A 22132-nucleotide genomic window follows, 5' to 3' on the forward strand; every position below is an offset into this window, starting at 1 on the left:
CCCTCCCCACCTGCTGGCCCTGGCCTGGGCCACCCACTGAGGAGAGGCCAGGTAGCTGGCCAGGCCCACCCACCTGGGGACGTGCCAGCACATGACCACTGGAAGGGGCCCCACACACCCAGGCACCACCTTGGCAGACCCCCTCAGCCCACCTGAATCACAATCGCTGGTTTTCGGCGCTTTTTAATTCTTTTTTGTTAAGAAATGTCAAAGTTGTGCCCAACACGTGGATCAGCAGACACGATAGAGGAGGCCAGTCAGTAGTTTTTGGAGTGGGGAGACGGAGGAAGAAGGCGAGAACGACCACACAACACGGCCTCAGACCATGAGCAGAGCGTCTGTAGGAACTGGAGCGGGGGTGGGCTGGCTGCGTGGGGCCAGCTCAGGGCCCCAAGGAGGGAGGGTTGGGCACACCCTCACACGCACCACACGCAGCCTGGCATGCATGCCCTGCACCCACTGTTGTCACCCAACTGACGCGCCCACGTTCACCACGCTGTGCACACAGCTCCCCTGAAGCCCAGATGCACCCTAACACCAGCACCCATGGGAGAGGCAGAGCCCTCCCCACTGTCTCCACGGCGTGGATGACACAGCCCAGCGGCGAGCAAGGCACATCCTTCAAGTTCTTCAGATGCAGAGAAGTTAGGAGAGAGAGCAGAGGGAAGGCCCTGGCGGAGCACAGACCCCTCCCCCAGACCCCAGCCTCCTGTTTGTGCTACTGGGCCCGGGGGTCTGGCCACTCCTGGACAGAGGGAGGGAAGGATACACAGACAGATGGCCGGGGCCTCTAACAGCTTTTGTCTTGAGCTGGACTCCAGCGTCCTTGCAGTTGGTAAATGGTTTTCTATAGAATCAATAATATTTCTTCTTTCTTTAAATATATATTTGTTAAAGTTATACCTTTTTGTTTCTCTGGGGAAATCTGCCTCAGCTTATTCCCAATAAATTAATACTCTTCAATAGCTTATATTTAGGGAGGGGGGTGCAGTGGGGCAGGGGGCCCAACCCCAGCCCCTTGTGCTGCGCTGGAGTGGCTGGCAGAGGTCCCCAATGGGCAGTTCTGTGCTGGGCATAGGCCTGTGCTCTGCCACAGATTGGGGAGGGGGCTACAGCAGCTGCCCCCCTCCCGCTGCCTCCCAGGGTGGACCCAACCTGGACTCAGGGCAGGCGGTTCAGGAGTTTCCCCTCCTCCACCCACAGCGGGCAGAGCCTGGTGGTGGGTGGGCAGGTGGCCCAGCAGTTATTGCACAGGGAGCAGCAGATAAGGAAGGGCACCCACAAGGCAGCAGCATCTGCCCAGAGCCCTTGGGTCCACCAACCAGGCAGTCCTCCAAGCTGGGCCCAGGGGCAGGAGTTGTGCTTGTGCGGGGTCTGGACAGAACGGCCCACCCCCGCCTCGTGCCCGCGGCCGCCTAGCGGGCTGCCCCCTGCACCCCTCCCCCTTGGTCCACCGCCCTGCCCGCTCGCGCCGCCCCCAGAGGTACCCATCCTGAGGTAAAGGTCAGTGTGCGGGCCGGAGCCCAGGCGGCGCGGGTGGGCCGAACTTGGGCGGCCGCGTCACTCCAGCATGGCGTCCAGCTGGTCGGCCAGGTCGTCAAACATGCTGCCAATGTCGTCCAGGATGCTGCCGGTGCTCTTCTCGGCGGCCGAGGGGCTGGGGGCGGGCGCAGCGTGAACTGGCTGGGTCAGCGCAGAACTTCCAGCCCCCATGTCCCGCCCATTCAGCGCGAAGTCCCGCCCCTCGCGGAGGCCACGCCCCCGCATTCAGGGGCGGGGCCGGATCAGTTCACGTACTCCCCACATCTGCCCCGCTCCGCCCCCTGCCCACTCACAGTAGCCTCTGTCGGGGACTGGGGCAGCTCGTAGAGCCCCGCCCACGCCAGGCCGTGCCCGGCGCAACTCGGGCCCGGCGCAACTCGGCCCCGCTCTCGCCGGGCAGCCTCCAGGTGTGCACCCGCCGCGGGAGCGCACAGCCCCCCACCTACGCCCACGCCGGACCGGGTCCTGCACCTACCGCGAGCCTTGCGCGTCCTCCTGCCGGATCTTCTCTTCTACGGCTTGCAGCGCCGCCGCCAGGCACGCGCTTGTCTCCTCAAGCTTCTGCCTGGCGCTGTCCCCCGGCGAGGCGCCGTCGGGCGCGGCGGGGGGCCCGGCTACCGCTGCAGCAGCGCGCGGCGGCTTGGCGGGCACGTGCAGCGCGGGCACACCGGGGGACGGGGGCCTGGCCGGGCTGGCACTCAGCGAGGGTGGCGTGCTGGCGGGCTTGGTGAGGGCAGCAGGCGGCTGGCGTGCCGGCGAGGGCGACGGGCTGGCGCTGCCCGACTGCAGCCCCGCCGCTGCCTTGGCCGGCTTGGGCGCCGTGGGCGGTGGTGGCGGCTTGGGAGACACGGGCGGCGGCGTGCCGTGGGCACGCTTCACCTCTGCGGGGAAGAAGAGAGTCGCACCGGGGTGGGAGGTCGCGCGGCGCGCGCGCTGCCCATCCCGGCATAAGCCCTGCCCAAGCGCCCTGCCTCGAACCCGGAATTAGAGATAACGCCCTTTGCACTGCCGCCGGGCTCCAGCTCCAGCCCTCCGCCCCCGGCCTCCCTGAGGCTGCCAGGGAGCGCGCTTCCCTGTGCAGGCCTGCTTGGGTCACTGCTTCCAAACCCCGCCCGGTCCGCCCCCCACCTCCATTCCCCTCCAGGTGTGGCCTGTTGCAGACACCGGCCCTTCCGTTGCTTGAATGCCACAGGGCCTTTGCACCTCTGATCCTTCTGCCTGGAAGTCTCTCCCCTCCCTCCTGTGCTTGGGTCATTTTACAGCCAGGTCAGAATCCTCCCTTAGCCTTCCAGCATCGTGGGCCTGTCCTCCTTCCACAGGTGCTGCTATTCATGGGTTTCTGTGTCTCCTTCGTTGAGGAATGTAAGGATCATCCACCCTTGTCTCAGCTCTCGTTGGTGAAGTGGTCCAGTGGGTGGATGGACGAGAGGGTCTGAGGATACTTTCCCACCCCACTCCACCTGGCCTTCATCAAATCCAAGAAGTGGAAAACCCCTCAGACCATGGCATGGGGAGCTGGAGGAGGGCCCTTCCCCAGCTGGTTCCCTGCAACCTACCTGGGCTGCCAGGACCTGGCAGTGGCACCTTCTTGGAGGCAGGTGTGGGTGAGCCCTGGATCTTGGGCACGGGCTGAGCCAGAATGGGCTTGGGAGAGACAGGTGGCTTGGCCGGCTTCCGGGCATCACTGTCTGGCGGGGGCAGCGGGGGCAGGTGCAACAGGTCAGAGGGCGGGGGCTCAGCGGGTGGCGGTGGCGGGGGCAGCTCTGGGGGCCCAGCCTGCTCAGAGGCCGGACGGCGGCGCACAGTGCCTGTTCCATTCTGGTACACGGACAGTGGTGGTAGGGGAGGCTCGGGACCTGCCTCCCTCTCCTTGGCCTTGGGCCGGCGTTTGACCGTGTCGGACTCAGTGAGGATGAACTTGACATTCTCCTGCTGGCTCTGCTTGGCTCGGATGCGCCTCTTGAGCGTGGCACTGGCCTCCACCCTGGCCAGTGGTGGGCCCTCCACACCCGCCTCACCCTTGGCTGGACCTCGAGGCCGCTGCCGGGTAGTGCCATCTTCCACAACGTGGCCGTGATCTGCAGGCCCCCCTGGCTCTCCCGGACCCCGGCGAGCAGTGGCCAGAAGTCCTGTGACAGGCCCACTCAGTGTGCGGCGCCGGTTCACCACCTCGCCATCAGGCCCAATGGCCTCCTTGTGCTTCACCGAGGCCAACACCGTTGCCACCCGGCCTGGCTCTGGGCTGGCGGGGCGAAGCATGGGGTGGCCCTCAGGGGGCCTGCGGGCTGCCCGGCCCCCACCCCCAATGGATGACAGCTCGAGCATGGCTGCAATGCTCTTCACGCTGCCAGCGCTTCCTGTGTCCACACTGCCAGCCAGGTCACTAGCCCGCCGGCGCTGTGCCCGGACCCCCAGCCGGCCGTCCTCAGCCCCAGCCACCTCAGTCTCCGCATCTGGCACTGACTCATCAGCCAGGTTGGCACTGGCCATGGATGAGCTGGAGCGCTTGGGTGGGGGTGGGGGGGGGCCCTTCTTTCGCGGCCGCACAGCGAACGACTGGCTGCGGTTGACGTTCTTGTCAGCGCCAGCAGGTGCCCGCACCGAGTGGCTGCGGCCCACGCGCCGCTGGACTGTGGCATAGGGCCCCACCGTGGCCGGCACCAGCAGCTCGTCCCGCTCCGGCTCGCTGTCAGACGCCGCATAGCGATTCAGGCTGTGGGCACGCTTCTTGGGCCGCCCTGACTCCATGTCGGCCTCAGGGGGCAGGCACAGCGTGGGCACAGGCGCGGGCACGGCCGCAGGCGCAGGCCCCGGAGCAGCCGGCCCTGTCTCGCTCTCCACGGGTTGGGGCAGCACGTAGGCAAAGCCACGGTGTGTGGGTGACTGAGGCAGCGAGCGGGGTGACATGGGTCGCTCCATCGGTGGCAGCAGCTGTGGGGTGGGCTTCACCTTGGCTGTGGCTGGGGCTGGACCATGAGGCCCCCCCAGGGCTTGCGGGGAGCCTGGCCGGGCTTTTGTGGGAGTCTGGGGGGGCGTGAAGTGGCTGGTACCTGGTGGAAGGACCTGCCGCGGCTTGCCAGGCACTGGGGGCACACTGGCCCGCTTGACGCTGTGGCCGTGGCGGCTGGGCCGGGCCTCCTTGGGGGGGGTACCCGGGGCCGGCCCCTCCTCCAGCAGGTACTCCTGGCTTCGTGACATGGGGCTGCCAGGCCCTGGGGGCCCGTCGCCCAGCAGCTCCTGAGAACTGCTCATGTGCCGTGCCCGCCCACCCAGGCTGGGCTCCTGCCGCATGGAGGCCCTTGGGGTGGGTGGCAGGTGGTTGGAGGGCTTCTCAGTAGGGGCAGCGGCAGCGGCAGCCCCTTCAGCCGGGCCCATCAGGGCAGCCTGCAGCTCACCGCTGAGCTCACTGTCCTGGAAGGTGGTCATCTTAGGAGACTGGCAGTCAGCCGGGGCAGGCTCGGGTGGGGGTGGCGACTCGATGGCCATCACTTCAAGTGACTGTGGTACCTTCCGGCGCAGGGGTCCCCCCTCATACTTGGCATACTCTGCCTTCTGCAGCTCTGCCAGTTTCCTCACTGCCAGCATCAACTTCTTCTGGTGTCCTGAGTCGGGCGGGGGGCAGGTCAGGCCAGGGAGGGTGGCGGGGACCAGGAGGCAGTGGGGGCGGGGTGGGGCCTCACCCAGCTTGGTGATGCCGATCTCCTGCAGGTCTTCCCAGGTGATGTCGGTGATGAAGTCGATGTTCTCGTAGCCGTTGTCCACCAGCACCTTGTAGTACTGAGCCAGGCCAATCATGGACAGCCACATGGCCAGGTTAGCCTACGGAGCAGGGGACACAGAGGGCAGCCCGAGCTGGCTGCCCACACCCTGCCTATTACTCAGAGCTGTCAGAGGAGAGGGCACCGGGCCAGCCTGGCACAGAGAGACGGAAGGACAAACAGACAGGCCCGAGGCGTCAGCTTTGGAGACAGTGCAGCCTTGACAGGAGCCCAAGGCCAGCTCACACACACTTGAGAACATATGCAAACACACACAGAGGGGTGACTCTCTCCTCAGGATACCCTTTGGGGGAGGGGGAAGAATGCACTTCTGGCGGAAGAATGCGCTTCCTCACCTGCCCAGGCAGCCATAGGGACAGCATCCACGTGGACACACCACACACGTCATGGACACAGATACACAGCACCACCGACCAGATACGTGTATACACACACCCTGCATCCCAGCCATCCACGGGCACTGACACCCCTCTGAGTCACGCTCACGCCCTCTCACCACTTCCCCACCAGCATCAGGCACACGTCACACAGCCTCGTCACACGCCTGGCAAATATCTGTGATGGTCTTCACCCAGAACCACCGGTGGCTGGCTCCCTGAATGGCATTCACCCGTCCACACTCCCAGCTGGATGTCACTCATGCACCAACACAGGACATTCGGTCACCTCCTTGGGTGCACAAGCAAAGTGAAGCCCCTGGGACCCAGACGTGCTGGCTGGGAGGACCCCTGAGCCGCTGACTGAGTGGGGTGAGGCAGAGTGGATGAGCACAAACCCACCTGTCACCAACCCACAGCCCTGGGGCTCTCGGTGGCCATGGCATCTCCCTCACAGACGGGTGGGAGCCCAAAGCACAGCGCAAGGCCCAGAGAGGCAGCATGGATGTGACAGGCCCTGGGCCCATCTTCTCCCAGCCCAGAGCCTGTCCCACCACAGACTGCCTGTTCGTGACAGCACGGGCCGCGGCTGGTGTGGCTGTCAGCCAGTGTGTGCAGTCACCAGTGGGTGCCTTGAATGTATTTAGCATACGCGTGCTGGGTACCCGAAGCACACACAAGCGTCTTCCCCATACATGTGCCTGGGTGTGTGCAAGCACGTCCCATCCCCATGACCCCCTGCAGTGTCTGGGTGGGTGTGTGATGGGCAGTGCTGTGGTGTGCCGGGTGGCTCCGGTGGCCCTGTGTGGCTGCCTGAGTGTGGAACACACAGTGGAGATGGGGACTCTCCAGGCTTCAGGCTCCCCTTGCCCTGACAGCCCTCAGAGGTGGTCACCACTGCCCCTGCCCCTGCCCCAGGGAGGCAGGCCCCAGTGCCCCTGACGGACAAACAGAGGTCATCCTCTGCTCTCCTCTCTCTGGACTCCCCGGAGGGCAGGGGTGGGCTGTAGCCAGGGAGGCAGGCTGTCTGTCTGTCTGTCTGCCCAACCTGGGACTGGCCACTGGGGTGCAGGGGGCCTTACGGGTTTGTGCTCAGGCAGCCAGTCGGGGATGCTCAGGCCGCTGATCTCTGCAGTGATCTTCTTCCGGTGGCCTGGCTTGGTGACCCCGATGGCCGTGAGGTCCTAGGTGGAGGAGAGGCCCATTAGCAGAGGCTGGGGGCCCATCTCTGGGTCAGCTGGTAGATAGCCTTCGGGCAGCTCACCTCAGGGGTCATGCGGCTGATGGTGGGCAGGTCATAGCCGGCGCTGATGAAGTTGGGGGCGTAGAGCTGCAGCTGGAACGTGGCAAGCCACTGGCTGACAGCCTCGGCGCCCTGGAAGACACAAGGCACCCGCTGCAGGCTTGCCCGCCTGCTCCCCCGCCAGGCATGCACCCCAGCCACCGCGGCGCCTCCTTCTCTGCTCAGCTGAAGACCACGCAGTGCAATCTGCTGTCCACTGGGCCGTCTGCAGCCAGGCCCCGTCAACCTGGCCCGGGTGCTCCTCCTCGCTCTGTGGTCCTGGGTGCCGCTGTCTTGAGCACTGTCCAGCACCTCGGCCTCCTTCTGTGATCTCCACCAGGAGGGTCCAGCTGCTGTCCACATCACAGGCCTCCCTGACCGTCCCCCCCATTCCTGGACCAGAGACACCCTGCAGTGTGGCCCCGTGTGAGGGACTCTGGGAATGGGGCCTCAGGCGGGGCAATTTAGTGCTTCCCCTCTACACCCCAGAAGGTGGGCTCTACCCAGAGGAATGCAGGAAGACTCAGCCAGCAGCTCACGCCCGCCCTAGCACGCAGGTGCATGCACACAGGACCTGTCTCACCCACATACACGCCTTGGCTTGACTCACATCCATGCCATTCCACACACACACACATGTGCACATGTGCCCGCATCACAATCACACCAGCCACACAAACACACCCCCACTCACCTCACACCTGTGTCACACTTCCTAGACACACTAGCTTACACGCACAGCGTGTACAAGAGACAACAGCTACACACACAGACTGACAGACCAACAGAAGGACGGGCCCGGCCTGTCAAGGGCCCTGGCCGTGCTGCGGCCAAGCCAGGCAGGCTGCCCTGGGTGCCCCCCCACCTGCAGCCGGCCCAGGCCTTGTACCTTGCCCTCCGATGCTGTCTCCAGCTTTTTGGATGGCTGCTCCCCATAGACCTGCCCGGCATGGGTCACTGGAGTCTGGGACCGGGTGGCACCTGGGGACGAGAGGGTATGGTGGGGCAATGGCTGCCTGGGGGCTACCTCCCGGCCAGGCCAGCAGTGCTGTGTCCTTGCTCTTACCTGAAGAGCCCTCCGGAGGCTTGACAGGGCTGTCCCCGGGGCTGGAGTCGGAGACAGACTTCTGGGAGAGCACCGTGGCCAGGAGCTGCAACCCAGACAGGCTGGCTGGCCAGTGCTGCTCTAGACACAGGCCATCCTGGTCCTGCCACCAACCCACCTACCTTGACCCCTTCAGAGCCTGCGTGCAGGGTGTGGCCCCCGCTGCTCCGGCCACTGGCCACACTGCTCAAGCTGCCACTGCGGTCCCCGCCTGCCAGCAGGAGGGAGCAGCATCAGCTAGTGCCAGCCCTGCATAGCCCAGGTGCTGCCTTGCAGAAGTGCCACCACCACCACCCTCCAGAGGCCCCCACCTACCTGCAAATGGCTTCCTCAGCACCCAGATCTCCTCGGGAGGTGCAGAGGGCCCTGCTGAGCTGCATCCCTGGGGTGGGCTTGGTTCGGCGCCTGCTCGGGAACCTGCTGGCCAAACACAGTCTTCCTGAATCCTGGACTGGCCCAGGCCTGGGGCATCCCCTGGCCTGGCCCCCAAGTCTGCGCAGAGCAGAGGCTGGACACACACGTGCCTGGGGGGTCAGTACAGCCTCCTCCTGCGCTGTGTTCGAGGAGCTGAGCGACCCTCAGAAGGCCCTTCCCAACCTTGGACATTTGAGAGCAGGAGAGCATGGTAGAGAGGGGCGCAGGCCAGGCTATCCTGTGGTCCTGTAGGTGGGAGTAGGGAATTGCAGGAGAGTGCAAACCCCTCTGTGCCTGGGGAGCAGGGGGAGGGAGGAGGCCCCCAGGAGCCTGGGTCCAGGCTCCTCACCCCAGGGAACTCGATGACCTTGGGTGGATTGGCCACACCTCCTAACTGGCTCCCCTCTGCCCTCTCACCCGGCCTGTCAATCTCCATATCCTCTCTGTGGGGTAAACCAATCACACCAGTCCCCCATCTGAAGCCATTCCATGGCCCTATGGCCTCATCCTGCACCCCCTCCCTCTCTGTCACCAAGTCAGCCACACTGGGCTCCTTTGGACCCTTACACAGTCACACTCTGTCCTGCTTCAGTGCCTTTGCACGTGTGGTTCCTGCTGCCTGGAATGCTCTGCCTGTGGCCAGCCCCTCCCACTTCTCAGGGTCTTCTCTGTCCACACTTGTCTAAAGTGGGTCTCCATCTGCAATCTCTGTGTCACTGGTTGGTACGTTTCCTTCCACATTTATTTTACTGTTCCCTTCTCCCCTCCCTCCCCGAGGGCAAGCTCCTTGGGAGCAAGAATGACGTCCATCTACTCCTAGTGCCTGGCATGCAATGTCTGTTGAATACATGAAGGAGTGGGTCTGGGGACGCTGATGAGGAGACGGCTGGCAAGACACACTCTGGACCCCACACCTAGCAATGACTAGAGCTGACAATCCTTGCCCTACCACCCAAAACGCCGTGCACCTGCTTCCTTCTGGCCCGCGAGCCCATCCCCAGGTGGGACTTGCCTGCTCGCTTGATGATGGCCTCGCCCAGGGAGGAAGGGAAGTAGCCCACACGGTCATTGCCTGTCCTGTTGTCATGGATACAGCCCTTCCACCGGCCGTCTGGATGCTGCTCGAGGACCTGGTCAGATACGGTGGGAGGAGCATGCTCAGGGAGACACCCCTCCATGTCAAGTGGGTAGGTGGCCTTGGCCTCCTGCTCATACCCCCCAGTTGCTGCCAGGTGTTGCGGGGAGCATCCCAGGTCCCATTCATCCCTGTTCCAGCAGCCCCAGGCCATCCTTACTGTGATAATGTCCCCGGCTTTCACGTTGAGGCTGGTCAGGTCGTAATTGTTGCAATAATCCTTGGTTGCCCGGACCTGCAGGGCTGCCGAGGCCTCTGGGGACACAGGAGGTGGCAGACCCCCCAGTCCTGTGAGCCGGCCTGGCCCAGGCCCCAGCCCTGCCCCCCTGCCCCGCCCGGGCCCACCTCGCAGCAGCTGCTTGATCTCCTTGCTGGCCTGGGAGGTGGTGAATTGGTGCACGATGTCCAGGGCTGTCTGGCTGTAGGTGTTCCTCACGTGGGCATTGATCCCGTTCTGTATGTGCCAGAGGGTGAGGACTCTCAGGAGCCCCCTACACCCCCATTTGACCCCAGCTCCCTCTGGCCCCTAACTCACATCGAGCAGCAGCCGAACCACTTCCGTCTTCCCACAGAGTGCGGCCTCGTGCAGGGCCGTGCCGGACTTGGTCTGGCGGTTAATGTCAATGCCAGCTTGGAGGAGGAGTCTGACAGGGAGGTAGGAGGAGCAGGCAGGGCCCTGCACAGAGAGCCCTCTGCCCCAGCACCCCCAAGCCGGGCTCCAGTTCCTGGGGGCTGAGGATGAGCTAACCCTGTCCCACATCCCCGACAACCCCTCCCTGTGTTAACCCTTCACACTCCTATCTCGTCTCATCCTAGTGTAGGCAGTGCTGCGATGCCCACTTTAAGGATGAGGAAACTGAGGCTCAGAGAAGTTAAGAGTCTCCTCAAGGTCACCCAGCAAGTGGCACAGGCTGTGGGGCTATAGAAGACCACTCCCCACCCCCCTCCAGTACATCCTTTATGTGGGCGGCTTGAGGCATCCTTCGTATCCAGAGACCTCACCACATCCCCATGGCTCCCTGGCTGCTCCTGTCTTATTGCCAAGCCAGGAGCAGGAACCCCAAGGCTGGGTGCCCCTTACCCCGCCCCCTCCCCACGGCCATACCTGATGATGTCGATGTGGCCGTTCTTGGCTGCCAGGTGCAGGGGGCTGGTGCCATTGGGGTTGGTGGTGTCCCCTGGCCGGGGCTCTAGCAAGGCCGCACACATGTTGCTGCTCAGGAGCAGCTGGACCACCTGGAAGGAGGGGTCAGAGTAGGGGGGCCCAGGAATGGGGTGGGGAGCTGCAGTTTGTCTCCCATTCCCACCCCAGAAGTTGTTGGAGTCCCACTCAGCTCCCTGGGGAGACTTACCCCAACGCGGCCGAACTCACAGGCAAGGTCCAAGGGCGTCTTCCCCGAGTTGTCCACCATGCACGGGTTGGACTGGTGCTGGAGCAGCATCTCAGACTGCAGGGACCACAGGGTGTGGTCAGGCCCAATGCATCCATCGGGCTCATTCTGCCCCAGGCACCCTGTCACCCTTGAGGTGGTCCTTACCACGTCGTAGTGACCATGCTGGGCCGCCAAGTGCAGGGGGATGTGGCCCTCATCAGACGGGACATTCACCGCTGAGCCTGCCTTCAGCACCAGCTTCATGGGCTCCTTCCGGCCCTGCCAGGCCGCATAGTGTAGCGGCCGCATGCCTGGGGGCAAGGGGGCGGTTGGGAGCTAGCCCCTGACCCTGAACCCAACCCTGACTTCTAGGACGCTGATCCCATGAGAACCTGCCTCAACCCAGACCAAGACCCGGGGCTGAGACCTCAGTTGAGGGGCCATCCTGGCCTCCAGGGACCCCAATTTTGACCTTGACCCCCTGCCTCTGGCTCTGAGGTCCCTGACAGGCCTTGCCTTTGTTGTCCTTGATGTCCACAGCAGCCTGGGCCTCCAGCAGCAGGGTGATCAATTCCGTGTTGCCATTCAGGGCTGCGTGGTGCAGGGCAGAAAAGCTGGGACAGGTGACAGACATGTATGGGCAAGGAGCCGGGCAACCTGCCTTCCCCAGGAGTCCTTGACCCCCATACCAGACTGACATCTCCCCGGGCTGAGAACTCACCCATCTGGGTCTTGGAAATTGACATTGATCTTCTTGGTGGAGCCCAGGAGCTCTGGGGTGGGAAGGAGACATGGTGAGGGAGGCTCCGTCCAGCCCCTACTGAGGCCTACCTGGGTCCCAGCCCCCTCTAGACAGAGAGCAGGCAGAGAGCGGCTGGCTAGCTCCCTGGCAGGCTCAGAGCCAAAGCTATCTAGGTCTTTAGTCTAGCAACGTTCATTCATTCAACCCTGTTTCCAGCACTCAGCATCAGGTACCAGCTTTTGGCCCTTGGTTTCCCACTGAACTAAGACGTTGGGAGGTTCATAGGCCCTGTCCCTGTCTGGGAACAGAAGCCAGGGCTGTACACCCACACAGGCGCACACATGTGCACATGAACCCCCCTCCCTTGAGACGCTGGCTGAGCACCTGCCAATGGTGGGAGGGAGAGAGCCAGCCCAATCTGTCTCTCAGAAGGACCCAGATGGGGCCGGGGGTGGCCCAGGAAGGCTGGAACACCCGGAAATGGGGGTATCTCTGGGGAAGATCTGCATTTCCAGGGTTCAGCCTCCCCCAACTCCCAGCCCCGGGCCTGGCCTGTGTAGATGAGCCCCATTTGGCAGGGCAGGATGGGGAGGCAGGCAAGTGGGCCAGTGCCTCCAAGCAACCACATTACAATGGCCCCCTCATCTATGGGGGCATGCGCAGGCCCCAGGGTCAGCCCGCCTGAAGCCCGAGGGGCTCCAGCCCTCCCTTGGGGGTCCCAGTCTCCTCCCGGGGCATCCCCAGTCCTGGCCTCCACCAGCCGCCTGCCAGAGGAGGGGAGCCCACCGATGCCCTCCCCGTGGGCTCAGGTCCAGCCGGACTCGGGCCAATCCCCTGCCTGTCTGGGCCACGATTACATAAACCATTTGTGGGTCAGTCACTCTGTGAGGGAGGGGCTGGCAGGACAGAAGCCCCTTTGTCCAGGCTCAGGACAGGGATGGGGGCAGGGGGCTGAGGGAGTCGAGTCACAGAGGGGCTGCTGCAGGGCCTGCTCTGTGACCAACAGCAGCCCCGGCTGCTCCGGCCTCAGTTCTCAGCTTTTGGATATAGGGTGTGGGTCCCCCAATGGCCCACAAAGTCAGACGGGCCTGAATTCAAATCCTCCCTCTGCCCCTTACTAGCCCTGAGGCCTTGGCTGTGAGCTCGAAGGGTCTAACAGGGCCAGCCTCACAGGCCTAAGGGCACCTCCAGACAACACATGAAGGGTCTGACACAGAGTCAGCTCAGCACGTGGCAGTTCCTAATACTAGCCCTATAGGAATCCCACCCCACCCTCCCCAGCAAGGGGCTTCTCCGGTGAAGAGCCGAAGAGCTGAGGCTCCAGGACAAGAGGCATCTCCACTCCCCTGCCCCTCCCCCCGCCTCAGACACTTGGCTGATGCTACCGGCTGTCTAAGTTGGCAGCAGTGCCACCCCTCCTTCCGCGTGGTGGTCCAGGGAAAAACCTTGTAGGCAGCCCTGGGTCCTTTCTTGAGCCCTTATAACTTCTCCATCGGTCAATCCTGTTGGCTCTACTTTCAAGACACTTTCAAAGCACACCTGGAATCCTACCCTTTCTCACCAGTACCATCATCACCACCCTGGGCCAGGCCAGCATCCCTCGAAGGACCACTGCCATCACCTCCCCCTGGCATCCCCATTTCCACCCTGCCCCCTCCAGTCCATCCTCCATACCCACTGAGGTCAGGGGGACCCCGTTAGAACATGGGTCCGGTCCCATTGCTCCTGTCTCAATGGGGTTGGAGGTCAAAGCCGGACAATAGCCCTGTATGATGCAGCCCTCCTTTCACTTCGACTTCCTCCTCACCCCTGTTCCAGCCACCTGAGCCTCCTTGATGGCACTCCAACACACCTGTCTCCCCTGCCACAGGGCCTTTGCACATGCTGTGTGTGTGTGTGTGTGTGTGTGTGTGTGAGCCATTCTTCTCTCAATTATCCCCATTATTCCCTCTTCATGTCCTTCAGGTCTCTATCCAAGACCTGCTTGTCAAAGCCTCCTCCCCCATCTAAAATGGTAATCCCCTGGGAGTTTCCTGGTGGTCCAGTGGTTAGGACTCGGCACTTTCACTGCCATGGCCCAGGTTCAGTCCCTGGTTGGGGAACTAAGATCCTGCAAGCTGTGCGGTGTGGCCAAAAAATAAATAATAAAGAAAACGGTAATCCCCTTCCCATCTCGTGTCTGTTGTATTTTTCTCTTTAGCCCTCATACCACCATTTATCTTGTTTATTGTCCATCTCCATCACTAAATTACAGGCTCCAAGAGGACAATGGTTTTTATCTATTTTGCTCACTGCCGTATCCTTGCTGGCTAAAACAGTACCAGGTGCACACACAGTGCTCAGTAACTGGTGACTGAACTGTACCCTCATCCCACACACTTTGTCCACCTGCCAGAGCCGGCTTCAAGTGTGTCACCTGTGCAACCACTCAGAAGAGCCCCACACCTGGCTGGATGCTCTGCTGTCACGAGATTGTTATTTTGTTTGTTTTTGGGGGGGTTTTTTGGCCCCATCTTGTGGCATGCGGAACTTCCCTGACCAGGGATTGAACCCGCGCCCGCTGCAGTGGAAGCGTGGAGTCTTAACCACTGGACCACCAGGGAAGTCCTATTATTTTTTTGGACAAGTCAACCCCCACCATTTTCATTTTGCGCTGGGCTCTGTGGATTATGCGGCCGGGCCTGCCACGGTCCCTTGTCGTAAAGCTGAAGGGAGCCCAGGCATCGCTGTCCCCAAGCACCCCTGCCTTGCTCAAGCCCACCCTCAGCACATTCCCCCACCAAAAGGCTCTGCCCCCCAACTCTAATGTCTGCTGCCCCCCACCCTTCTTAGTTCCCATGTAGCCAGTTCTCAGCTTCTCCCCACAAGACTTCCCAGGCCAGCTCGCTCTCCTCCCTCCCGCAGCCAGGGTGCCCAGGCAGCTACGGAGCCAGGTGCTCTGAGTGGCGCCCGAGGCCAGGCCCACCTGCTTGCCCAGTCACAGCTGCAGGTGCTGAAATCTCAGAGGGGCTGGAGATTGAGGCCCAGGAAGTGACACAGACACCAGTGGGGAGAGGGTGTCTCCATCCAGAAGGGGATCACTCCCCACAGGAGAAGGAGCATCTTGCTAAGGTCATCTTCCCCGCCCCCCTTCCGGCCACTGGTCTCCTCAAAGAGGAAAAGTACTGGAATTGGATGAAGGGGGGCTTGAGGTCTTGAAGCACCCCCAATTCCCATGGGGACACTGGACACCCGGGAAGGTCCCAGAACTTCAGCCTGCCTGGGGCTGGGGGGCTGCACCTCATGGAGACAGGTGCCCTGAATGAAGCTGGAGCAGAGCACGGCTTCAGGGGCCTGGGTAGGTGGGAGAGAGGAGGGAAAGTGGGGATAAGCTGAAGGCCCCAGGAGCCCCTTTCCCTTTTCCACAAGGGCACTAAGTCCTACAGATTGCCATCAGTCATAGTGCATATGCCTTGCCCCTGACCGCCCCCATGACTTGGGCTCTCTGGTCTCCTATCACCCCAGCCCTCTAACTGCTCTCCTGATACTACCCCTACCTTTTTTTTTTTTTTTTTTTTTGCGGTACTCGGGCCTCTCACTGTTGTGGCCTCTCCTGTTGCGGAGCACAGGCTCCGGACGTGCAGGCTCAGCGGCCACGGCTCACGGGCCCAGCCGCTCCGCGGCATGTGGGATCTTCCCGGACCGGGGCACGAACCTGCGTCCCCTGCATCGGCAGGCGGACTCTCAACCACAGCGCCACCAGGGAAGCCCTACCCCTACCTTTGAAGTCACCTCCAAACTCCAGCTGCAGAGGCCCTGAGGGGAGCCCACCCCAGACCCTTTTCCACTCTACCCTTGTGGCCTCCCTCCACCCCTCTGCCAAGATGCTCCTCCAACCACGGAAGCCACCCACAAGCCACCTCCACAGAGCCACATCTGTCTCCTACAGGGACGTGGTCTTGGCCTCCTCTGCTCCCACCTCAGATTGGCTGAGCCCTGTGGCCTCCAGCATAGAAAGGCACCCTCTCAAATCCCCCAGGGCAGGCAGCTCTGAGCCAGACGCTGGAAGGGAACTCTTAGTGGGCCAAGGTGAGTGAGCACAGGAGTGCTGGCCGTAGTCTTCAGTGAAATGGAAGAAAGGGGAGGTTGGGCCCGAAGGAAGGGCAGGGTATCTGCCCACACCCCAGAAGACCAACCTCCACCCCAGTATTTTCTCTCCCTGGCAGTCTCTTCTTCACTTCAAGGATGATTGCTAAGGGTGACGGTGCCTGTGCCTGTAAGTGGAGGCTCCCTTCAGGCAGGATAGGGGTGCTGACAGAGCCTGGGGTGTCACTGGGGTGTGGGGTGAAGGGAAGGTGTCAGCACAGGGAGGAGACTGTGGAAACAAGAATCGTGGGAACACCTCTGGAGTTGGGGGCCCCAGGGAGCACCGCTGGATGCCCCTACCCCATGGCCCAAACTCCAGCTGTACTTTGCTGAATCAAAATACATCTTACTCCAAAGCAGGCCAGTGTTGCCATGACAACCGAGCTAATTCATGGAGGGATTTCTCCATCTGATTTATTATGCCCGCCCCTGTGAGTCAGAGAGCCCAGATTCGGGTGCCAGGGCAGGTGTCTCTCCTACCCGGAGACCAGGCCATGCAGGGTCAAATGCAGAGATCTAGGCGGAGACACAGGTAGAGGTAAAGGTCCCCACACCTCCCCCAGATGGCCAGAGTAGAAGGGGGGAGGAGTCCCCAAATCTGATGCCCCCCACTTCCTTGGCGCACCGCCCTGGGCCATCTAGGGAATGGCCACAGCTAGCACTTCCGGAGCACTTACTAAGTGCCTGAGCTTCATGCGTGTACTCGCTGTCCTTACAACAATGCTACGAAGCAGGGACCACAAACGTCCCCATCCTACAGATGAGGAGACTGAAGCCCAGAGACTGGAGATGCCTGTGCCCAAGGTCGATGGCCACTAGGTGGAAGACTTTGCCTTGCCTTCCACCTCTCAATCCCTGAGCCTGCTTTTGAGGCTCAGCTAAGGTTGCCTCTGCCTGAAAGCCCTCCCTTGCTGAACACTGAGGCCCTGAAGCCAGCCCTAACTGGCAGACTATCCCTGGGCCTCCGGTGTGGAAGGCAGGGCCCACCTGTGTATGTGTTCTTGCGAGGCACAGATGTGTAGCTCTCTAATTGCACAGAGCAGATAGTAGCAGCCAGGCAGGGGCTGCAGTGGGAGGGGTCCTCCTGGGGCTCAAGGACCTACCCCCACCTGCCCCAGAGGCTGTCTCAGTTCTCAGCATCTCCCCTGGAGAGATGGGAGGGTACCTCCCTGGCTTACATACAGTCCCAGGGGGTGGCATGGGGAGTCGGGGCACCCAGACCCCACCTGCTACCCAGCAGAGCCCTGCCCGCGCCCGCACAGGTGCCCTGACACACTGACACGGCCATACATGCGCAGTCACACACGCGGCTGGTCTACACGCCCATCCATCCATCTCCAGAGTCCCCGGGGGAGGCTCCAGGCTGAGCTGGGATGAGTGCTGGGATCAGGGCACCAAGCTTCCAACCATCCCCTGGGACCCCCACAGAACAAGCCCAGGATGGCCAGTGGGAGACCCCCTCCCCCCCCCAGTCTCATTTTCCAGCAGGGAAGCCAGAGAGGACCAGGGTCTGCACCTACCTCGAACTCAGCCTGCCCTGGGCTGGGCGACCTTGGGCCTCTGCTCCCCCTTCAGTAAATGGCCCCCAGCCGGCCATGCCTGGGCAGCCACACCCCCAGCATGGTCCTGCCACCCCCCCTTCCTGCTAAGCACGTTATTAAACATGGGGCGGGGAGGGGGTCTGACAGAGACTGTCAGCCCTGTGGTCTCCCCTTACCGCAAGAGGCCCCTCCCTCTCTCCATGGCGTGGGGGGGAATCCGCCTCGCCCTTTAAAGGCCCAGAAGAGACCTCCAGCTGTCAGCCCGCAGCCCGGGAAGGGAGGGGAACGGAGGCAGGAGAGAGGGATGCGAATGCCTGCGGCCTGGAAGGTGGGTGCCGCCAGGTGCCCGCTGGGGGGCTCAGGTGACGGCCTGGCACTCGATACAGCCCCTCCTTCAGTGCTGGCAGCGGGGGGCGCAGACGGAGGGTCTGGGCACTGCTGGCCCCGCCCCGCCCCCGGGGACCCGACAGCATCCCCCTCCCCGCCCTGCACCGGGCGGGGTGGGGGGCTCCGCGCTGGAGACGGCCCCGGGGCGCGCCGCGGCTCGCGCCCGCTCTCCGCGCCCCCCGTACCCCCCGCACTCACTGGCCTTTCCGGGCCGCGGCCTCTGCAGCAGCCTCTGCGCGGTCCCCACGTCCTCCGCCTTCACCGCCTGCACCAGTTCCTGCTCCTTCCCCATGGCGCGACCGGGGCCGCAGCAACGCGGCTGAGCTCCGTGCGCTCGGCGCGGCTCAGAGGCGGCGGCGGCCCCACGGCACCCGCCGCATCCTCCTCCCTCCCCCGCAGCCTCCTCCGCCGCCCGCGCCCCTCGCTGTCCTCGGGCTCCGGTTCGGTCTCGGTCTCCCGGCGCGGAGGGGGCGGGGAGCGCGTCACGGGCGGGGGGCGGCCCGGGGGCGGGGGCCGGCGGCGGCGGGAGCGGGGCGGGGGCCGGCGGCGGCGGGAGCTGGGTGGGGGCGCGGCACCTGGCGCCACCTCCCGGACGCCTGGGTCCCCCTTCCGCGGCCGCTGACCTCGGTGCGCCCGCGCCGGCCGCGCGCCCGACTCCTTGGCTCCGCCCCTACATTAGGACCCGTCCTCCCGAGACGCCCCCTCCCCACGTGCGGGCAGCGCGGATCAGGCCCGGCCTCTGCGGACCCCCCGCGGCCCCGGCGACCGCCAGGGGCTAGGGACAGCAGCCGCCGGGGGGCCGGACACTGAGCCCCGAGTCGGCGGCGGCGCCAGGCAGAGCCTGAGAGAGGCTTCCAGAGGCTGCGGGACCCACGGGGGGAGGGACTCAGGCAGTGGGCGGGCGGGGACCTGGGCATGGAGATACCCGGGCATCGGCGGCACAGAAGCCGGCCCGCCGGGGGCTGTCAGACTTTTCTGGCCCGTGGTTCCCGTGGGAGGTGTCGAAGGACTGTGAAGAGGAATCTCCCAATAATGAATTCGGTGTCAGGGAACCCGCCCTCCCCCTCCCGCAACTGCACCTTCATGCCCTGCAACCTCTGGCTCTCTCCACAAACAATGCTAGGCGACCCCCCACCGCCCCCTCCTCAGTCGAACCCCAACCTCAGTGCACCTGCCCAGCACCAACTGGGGTTCAGCCCCTCACACTTACCACTAAGAGGGGCTCGGCTCCCCCATCCCCAGCACCAACTGGGGTGTAACTCTTCAGGTCTACCACCCAGGGGGTTTCAGTCCCCCCATTCGCAGCACCAATGGGGTTACAGCCCTGCCCAGCAGCAGTATGAACCCCACAGAAGCCTGCTTACCCCCAGCCTCCAGGCACAGATTCTGGCAGCCCCACAGGGAACTGTTCTGCTTGACACTCACCCTCCCCCCACCCACCCCCCACACATCCAGAGGTCTCTCCCTTCTGACCTCCTGGGTCTTAGCCTCCAGTCTTCACCTTGTCATGGCTGCAGCATTCTAGAGACAGACTGGTTGGGGTCTGTGTCCTGGCCCAGGTTCAGTTTCCTCATTTGCAGGGAGGGGCATATCATCACCCCAACCAGGCAAAGTTGTTAGAACCTTGGGAAGGTTCACACATATGATGGCTGGACACCCCTCCATCTCCCTATGGCCCAGGCCATCAAGCTGGTCCAGGAAGAAGGTGGCCAGAGTGTGGAGGAGGGCAAGCAGCAGGCACTGGGAGTCCCTGATCTGGACAGCTGGTCAGTCCCCTCCGTGGACTCTTCTGTGAAATTTAGGGAGCAAGCCTATGCCTCCCACTGTGCTGGGCTCCCACAGGGGTCCCTAAACACAAGGGCCCTTCCCCCCACCCTTTATGGTGACCAATTCCTGGGCACCTGCTGGGTCAGGCACCATGCTGGTCACTTCATAGATGAGCTTGGACTTACTGTGCCCTTTTTACAAATGAAGAAAGTGAGGCTCAGAAAAGCCAAGTGACTCACCTGAGGTCCCAGAGTCTCCAGGTCATGAGTCTGAGATTTGAACCCACATCGGCCTCTTCATTTGTCCCAGATCTGCCTCTTACCAGGTTTGTTTTTCCAGTCACTTTGTCTTTCTGAGTCTCAGTTCCCCCTCCATAAAATGGGGGAATGATACCTCTCAGTAGATTATTTGAGGATTAACTGTGATGCTATTCATAAAGCACCTCACAGAACTTAGTAAGTTCTCAGCAAATAGCTTCTGTGGATATTGTGATATTGTGATATTCTTGGGCCTTCCTACCTGGGCCATCTGGGTAGCAGTTGCATTTTATTCATCTTCGTGTCTGCAGAGCCAAGCAGTGTGCCTAGCACACAGGAAACACTACATTATTTTCATGTTTTGGCTAGCTAAGGCAAACCACTCTGGCCTGAGCCTAACATTTTCAGGGCTGGGGCAAGAGTACAAACAGAGGCCCACACACCAAATGTCTAAGTATTCAAATGTTATTCAAATGTTATAAATCATGCTAATAATGTATTAAATAAAATATATTCTGTCATCCTACCTTGACAAATACACCTTCATCATGAACTGAAAGGCCAAGTTCTAGTTGCGAATTATCGCATAGCTCTGGGAAATGAATTGGCCCCTGCCTCCAGCTGCCTCACCTCCGTTCTCTGCCCACTTCCAGCTCCAGCTCCAACTCTACCCAACAAACAGGTAGCCCTTAGTCACTCCTCAGACCTAGGCTTGGGCAACTTGCTGTGTGGTCCACCTTCTGGAGGACAGACCTGGGAAGAAAGCTGTACAGAGTCTACTAGATTCATCCTGGTAAGTGAAGCTAACGCCCTAGGAGGAGTCAGGAATTCTAGATCCGCTACCCACCAGCCCAGTGAACCTGGGACAAGCTCCCTAAGCTCAGCTGCCTCATCTGGAAAATGGGTCAGCAGCTCTGCCTGCAGTCCAAGGCTGATGGGAGGGTCCCTCTGGAAACAGAGATGTGAATCTTCCTGGGGTCCCCCCAGCCTGGGGACGGGGGCAGCACAGCAGGCCATCTACTCTGGCTGGGGGTATGAGGATGCAGAGGCGTGGGACTTGGGCAGCCCTCCAGGAAGTCAGACCTCCGAGGACGATCCCAGGAGGAGGGGCCGCTGAGCCAGCAGAATTGCTGAGGCTCAGCCTGGAGTAGAGCTGGCTGCTGCTTCACTGCAGCCTGGGCTGGCCCCCTTCCCAGCTGCACGGCAACCTCCCCCTTCCCCTGGCAGCAGCGCAACCCCTGCTCCTGTCCACCAGCTGTGCGCCCGCTCAGGGACTCCCTGGTACCCCTCCCAGACCCCCAGAGCCCTGATGCCCAGCCCCTTAAGTATAAACTGGGGATGACGAATGTACCCTCCTCACGGGCTGCTGGGAGCATGAAGCATGATAGCTGCCAAGGTTTCCATCTTCTCAAAGATGCCACCTCTGTAAAGTGCTCAGCTGATGCTTGGTACATAAGAAGGGATCAACAACCATGGGTCCTATCTCCCCTTCCTGCCCAGCAGAGATGCTGGGGCTGCTCAGGCTGGGCATGGAGCCTGGCCTGGTCTCTCAGTTACCCATAGGCATGGGACATGTGCAGCCCTCCACCCAGAGTCCCCACAAAAAGGCAGACAGCTCAGGACTTGCCCCCCTGGGCCACAGATACCCCACAGACATCTGGCTGAGTCTTCCAGACCTCCTTTGCTCTCACCTCTCTTTCCCGCTCTCAGGCTCTCAGGGTTTATCCTGCTCCGGACATCCTTCAGGTGCTAGGGTTCACAGGGCTCTTCCTCTCCCAGGCTTCCAAGCCCACATATCCATCTGCCACTCCCCAGAGCTGCCTCTGAGCCTGGTGGAGCTGCCCTGGGGAGCTCCTCTACGTAGAGAGGAAGATGAAGAGGATGTATGAGGTGCGGAGGTTGCCTGGGAAGTAGTCACCTCAGCCAGAAGGGGGGAGATCAGGGGAGGGATGAGCCCAGCAGGATGGGTTCTGCCATGTTCTAGCCACGTGCCCTTGGATACATGACTCTACTTCTCTGAGCCTCAGTTTTCTCGCCTCCAAAATAGGGGGTGGTTCCTCCTTGGCAAGGTTATTGTGAGGACCCAATGCAGAATGTGGGTAAAACGCTCAGCATAGTTTGGCGGTTCCTCGAAAAGTTAAACATGGAATTACCACACGATGCAGCAATTCCACTCCTAGTATATACCCAAGAAAAATTAAAACGTGTACTCAAAGAGATACTTGTACAGAAAATTTCATTTGTAATAGCTAAGAAGTGGAAACAACTCAAGTTTCCATCAATGAACAGATGAATGGATAAATAAA

At 62.0% G+C, this 22132-nt stretch overlaps 1 protein-coding gene across 5 annotated transcripts; it reads right to left on the reverse strand.

Moving 5' to 3' along the window:
* Positions 1–188: 188 nt before the first annotated feature.
* On the reverse strand, positions 189–18356 carry CASKIN1 (CASK interacting protein 1). Of its 5 annotated transcripts, none has more exons than XM_049698788.1 (20): positions 18001–18356; positions 11729–11780; positions 11524–11621; positions 11173–11318; positions 10987–11082; positions 10740–10870; positions 10170–10278; positions 9980–10088; positions 9795–9877; positions 9512–9629; positions 8401–8505; positions 8208–8296; positions 8047–8131; positions 7870–7961; positions 6963–7073; positions 6781–6882; positions 5223–5361; positions 3099–5144; positions 2018–2423; positions 189–1657 (listed from the first exon to the last, which is right to left on the reverse strand). In XM_049698788.1, the coding sequence occupies exons 1-20, from the start codon at positions 18092–18094 to the stop codon at positions 1561–1563; spliced, it is 4308 nt and encodes a 1435-aa protein (XP_049554745.1). In that variant the 5' UTR covers positions 18095–18356; the 3' UTR covers positions 189–1560. The 5 variants fall into 5 exon arrangements, with proteins under 5 accessions (XP_049554745.1, XP_049554744.1, XP_004270348.1 ...); XM_049698787.1 differs by having other exon boundaries at positions 9795–9889; positions 18001–18352; XM_004270300.3 differs by having other exon boundaries at positions 8401–8502; positions 9795–9889; positions 18001–18349.
* Between the last annotated feature and the right edge of the window lie 3776 nt (positions 18357–22132).

Source organism: Orcinus orca, chromosome 16 (assembly GCF_937001465.1).
Source record: "Orcinus orca chromosome 16, mOrcOrc1.1, whole genome shotgun sequence".
NCBI lineage: Eukaryota > Metazoa > Chordata > Mammalia > Artiodactyla > Delphinidae > Orcinus > Orcinus orca.

What these genes read in the sequence shown, in the direction of transcription:
- CASKIN1 (XM_049698787.1), bottom strand. Translation starts at nt 18,094, where the DNA reads ATGGGGAAGGAGCAGGAACTGGTGCAGGCGGTGAAGGCGGAGGACGTG. An exon ending in TGGTTCGGCTGCTGCTCGAT is followed by an intron (nt 10,089 to 10,169) that starts GTGAGTTAGGGG and finishes TGGCACATACAG; the next exon opens with AACGGGATCAATGCCCACGT. An exon ending in AGACAGCATCGGAGGGCAAG is followed by an intron (nt 7,074 to 7,869) that starts GTACAAGGCCTG and finishes TGTGTCTTCCAG; the next exon opens with GGCGCCGAGGCTGTCAGCCA.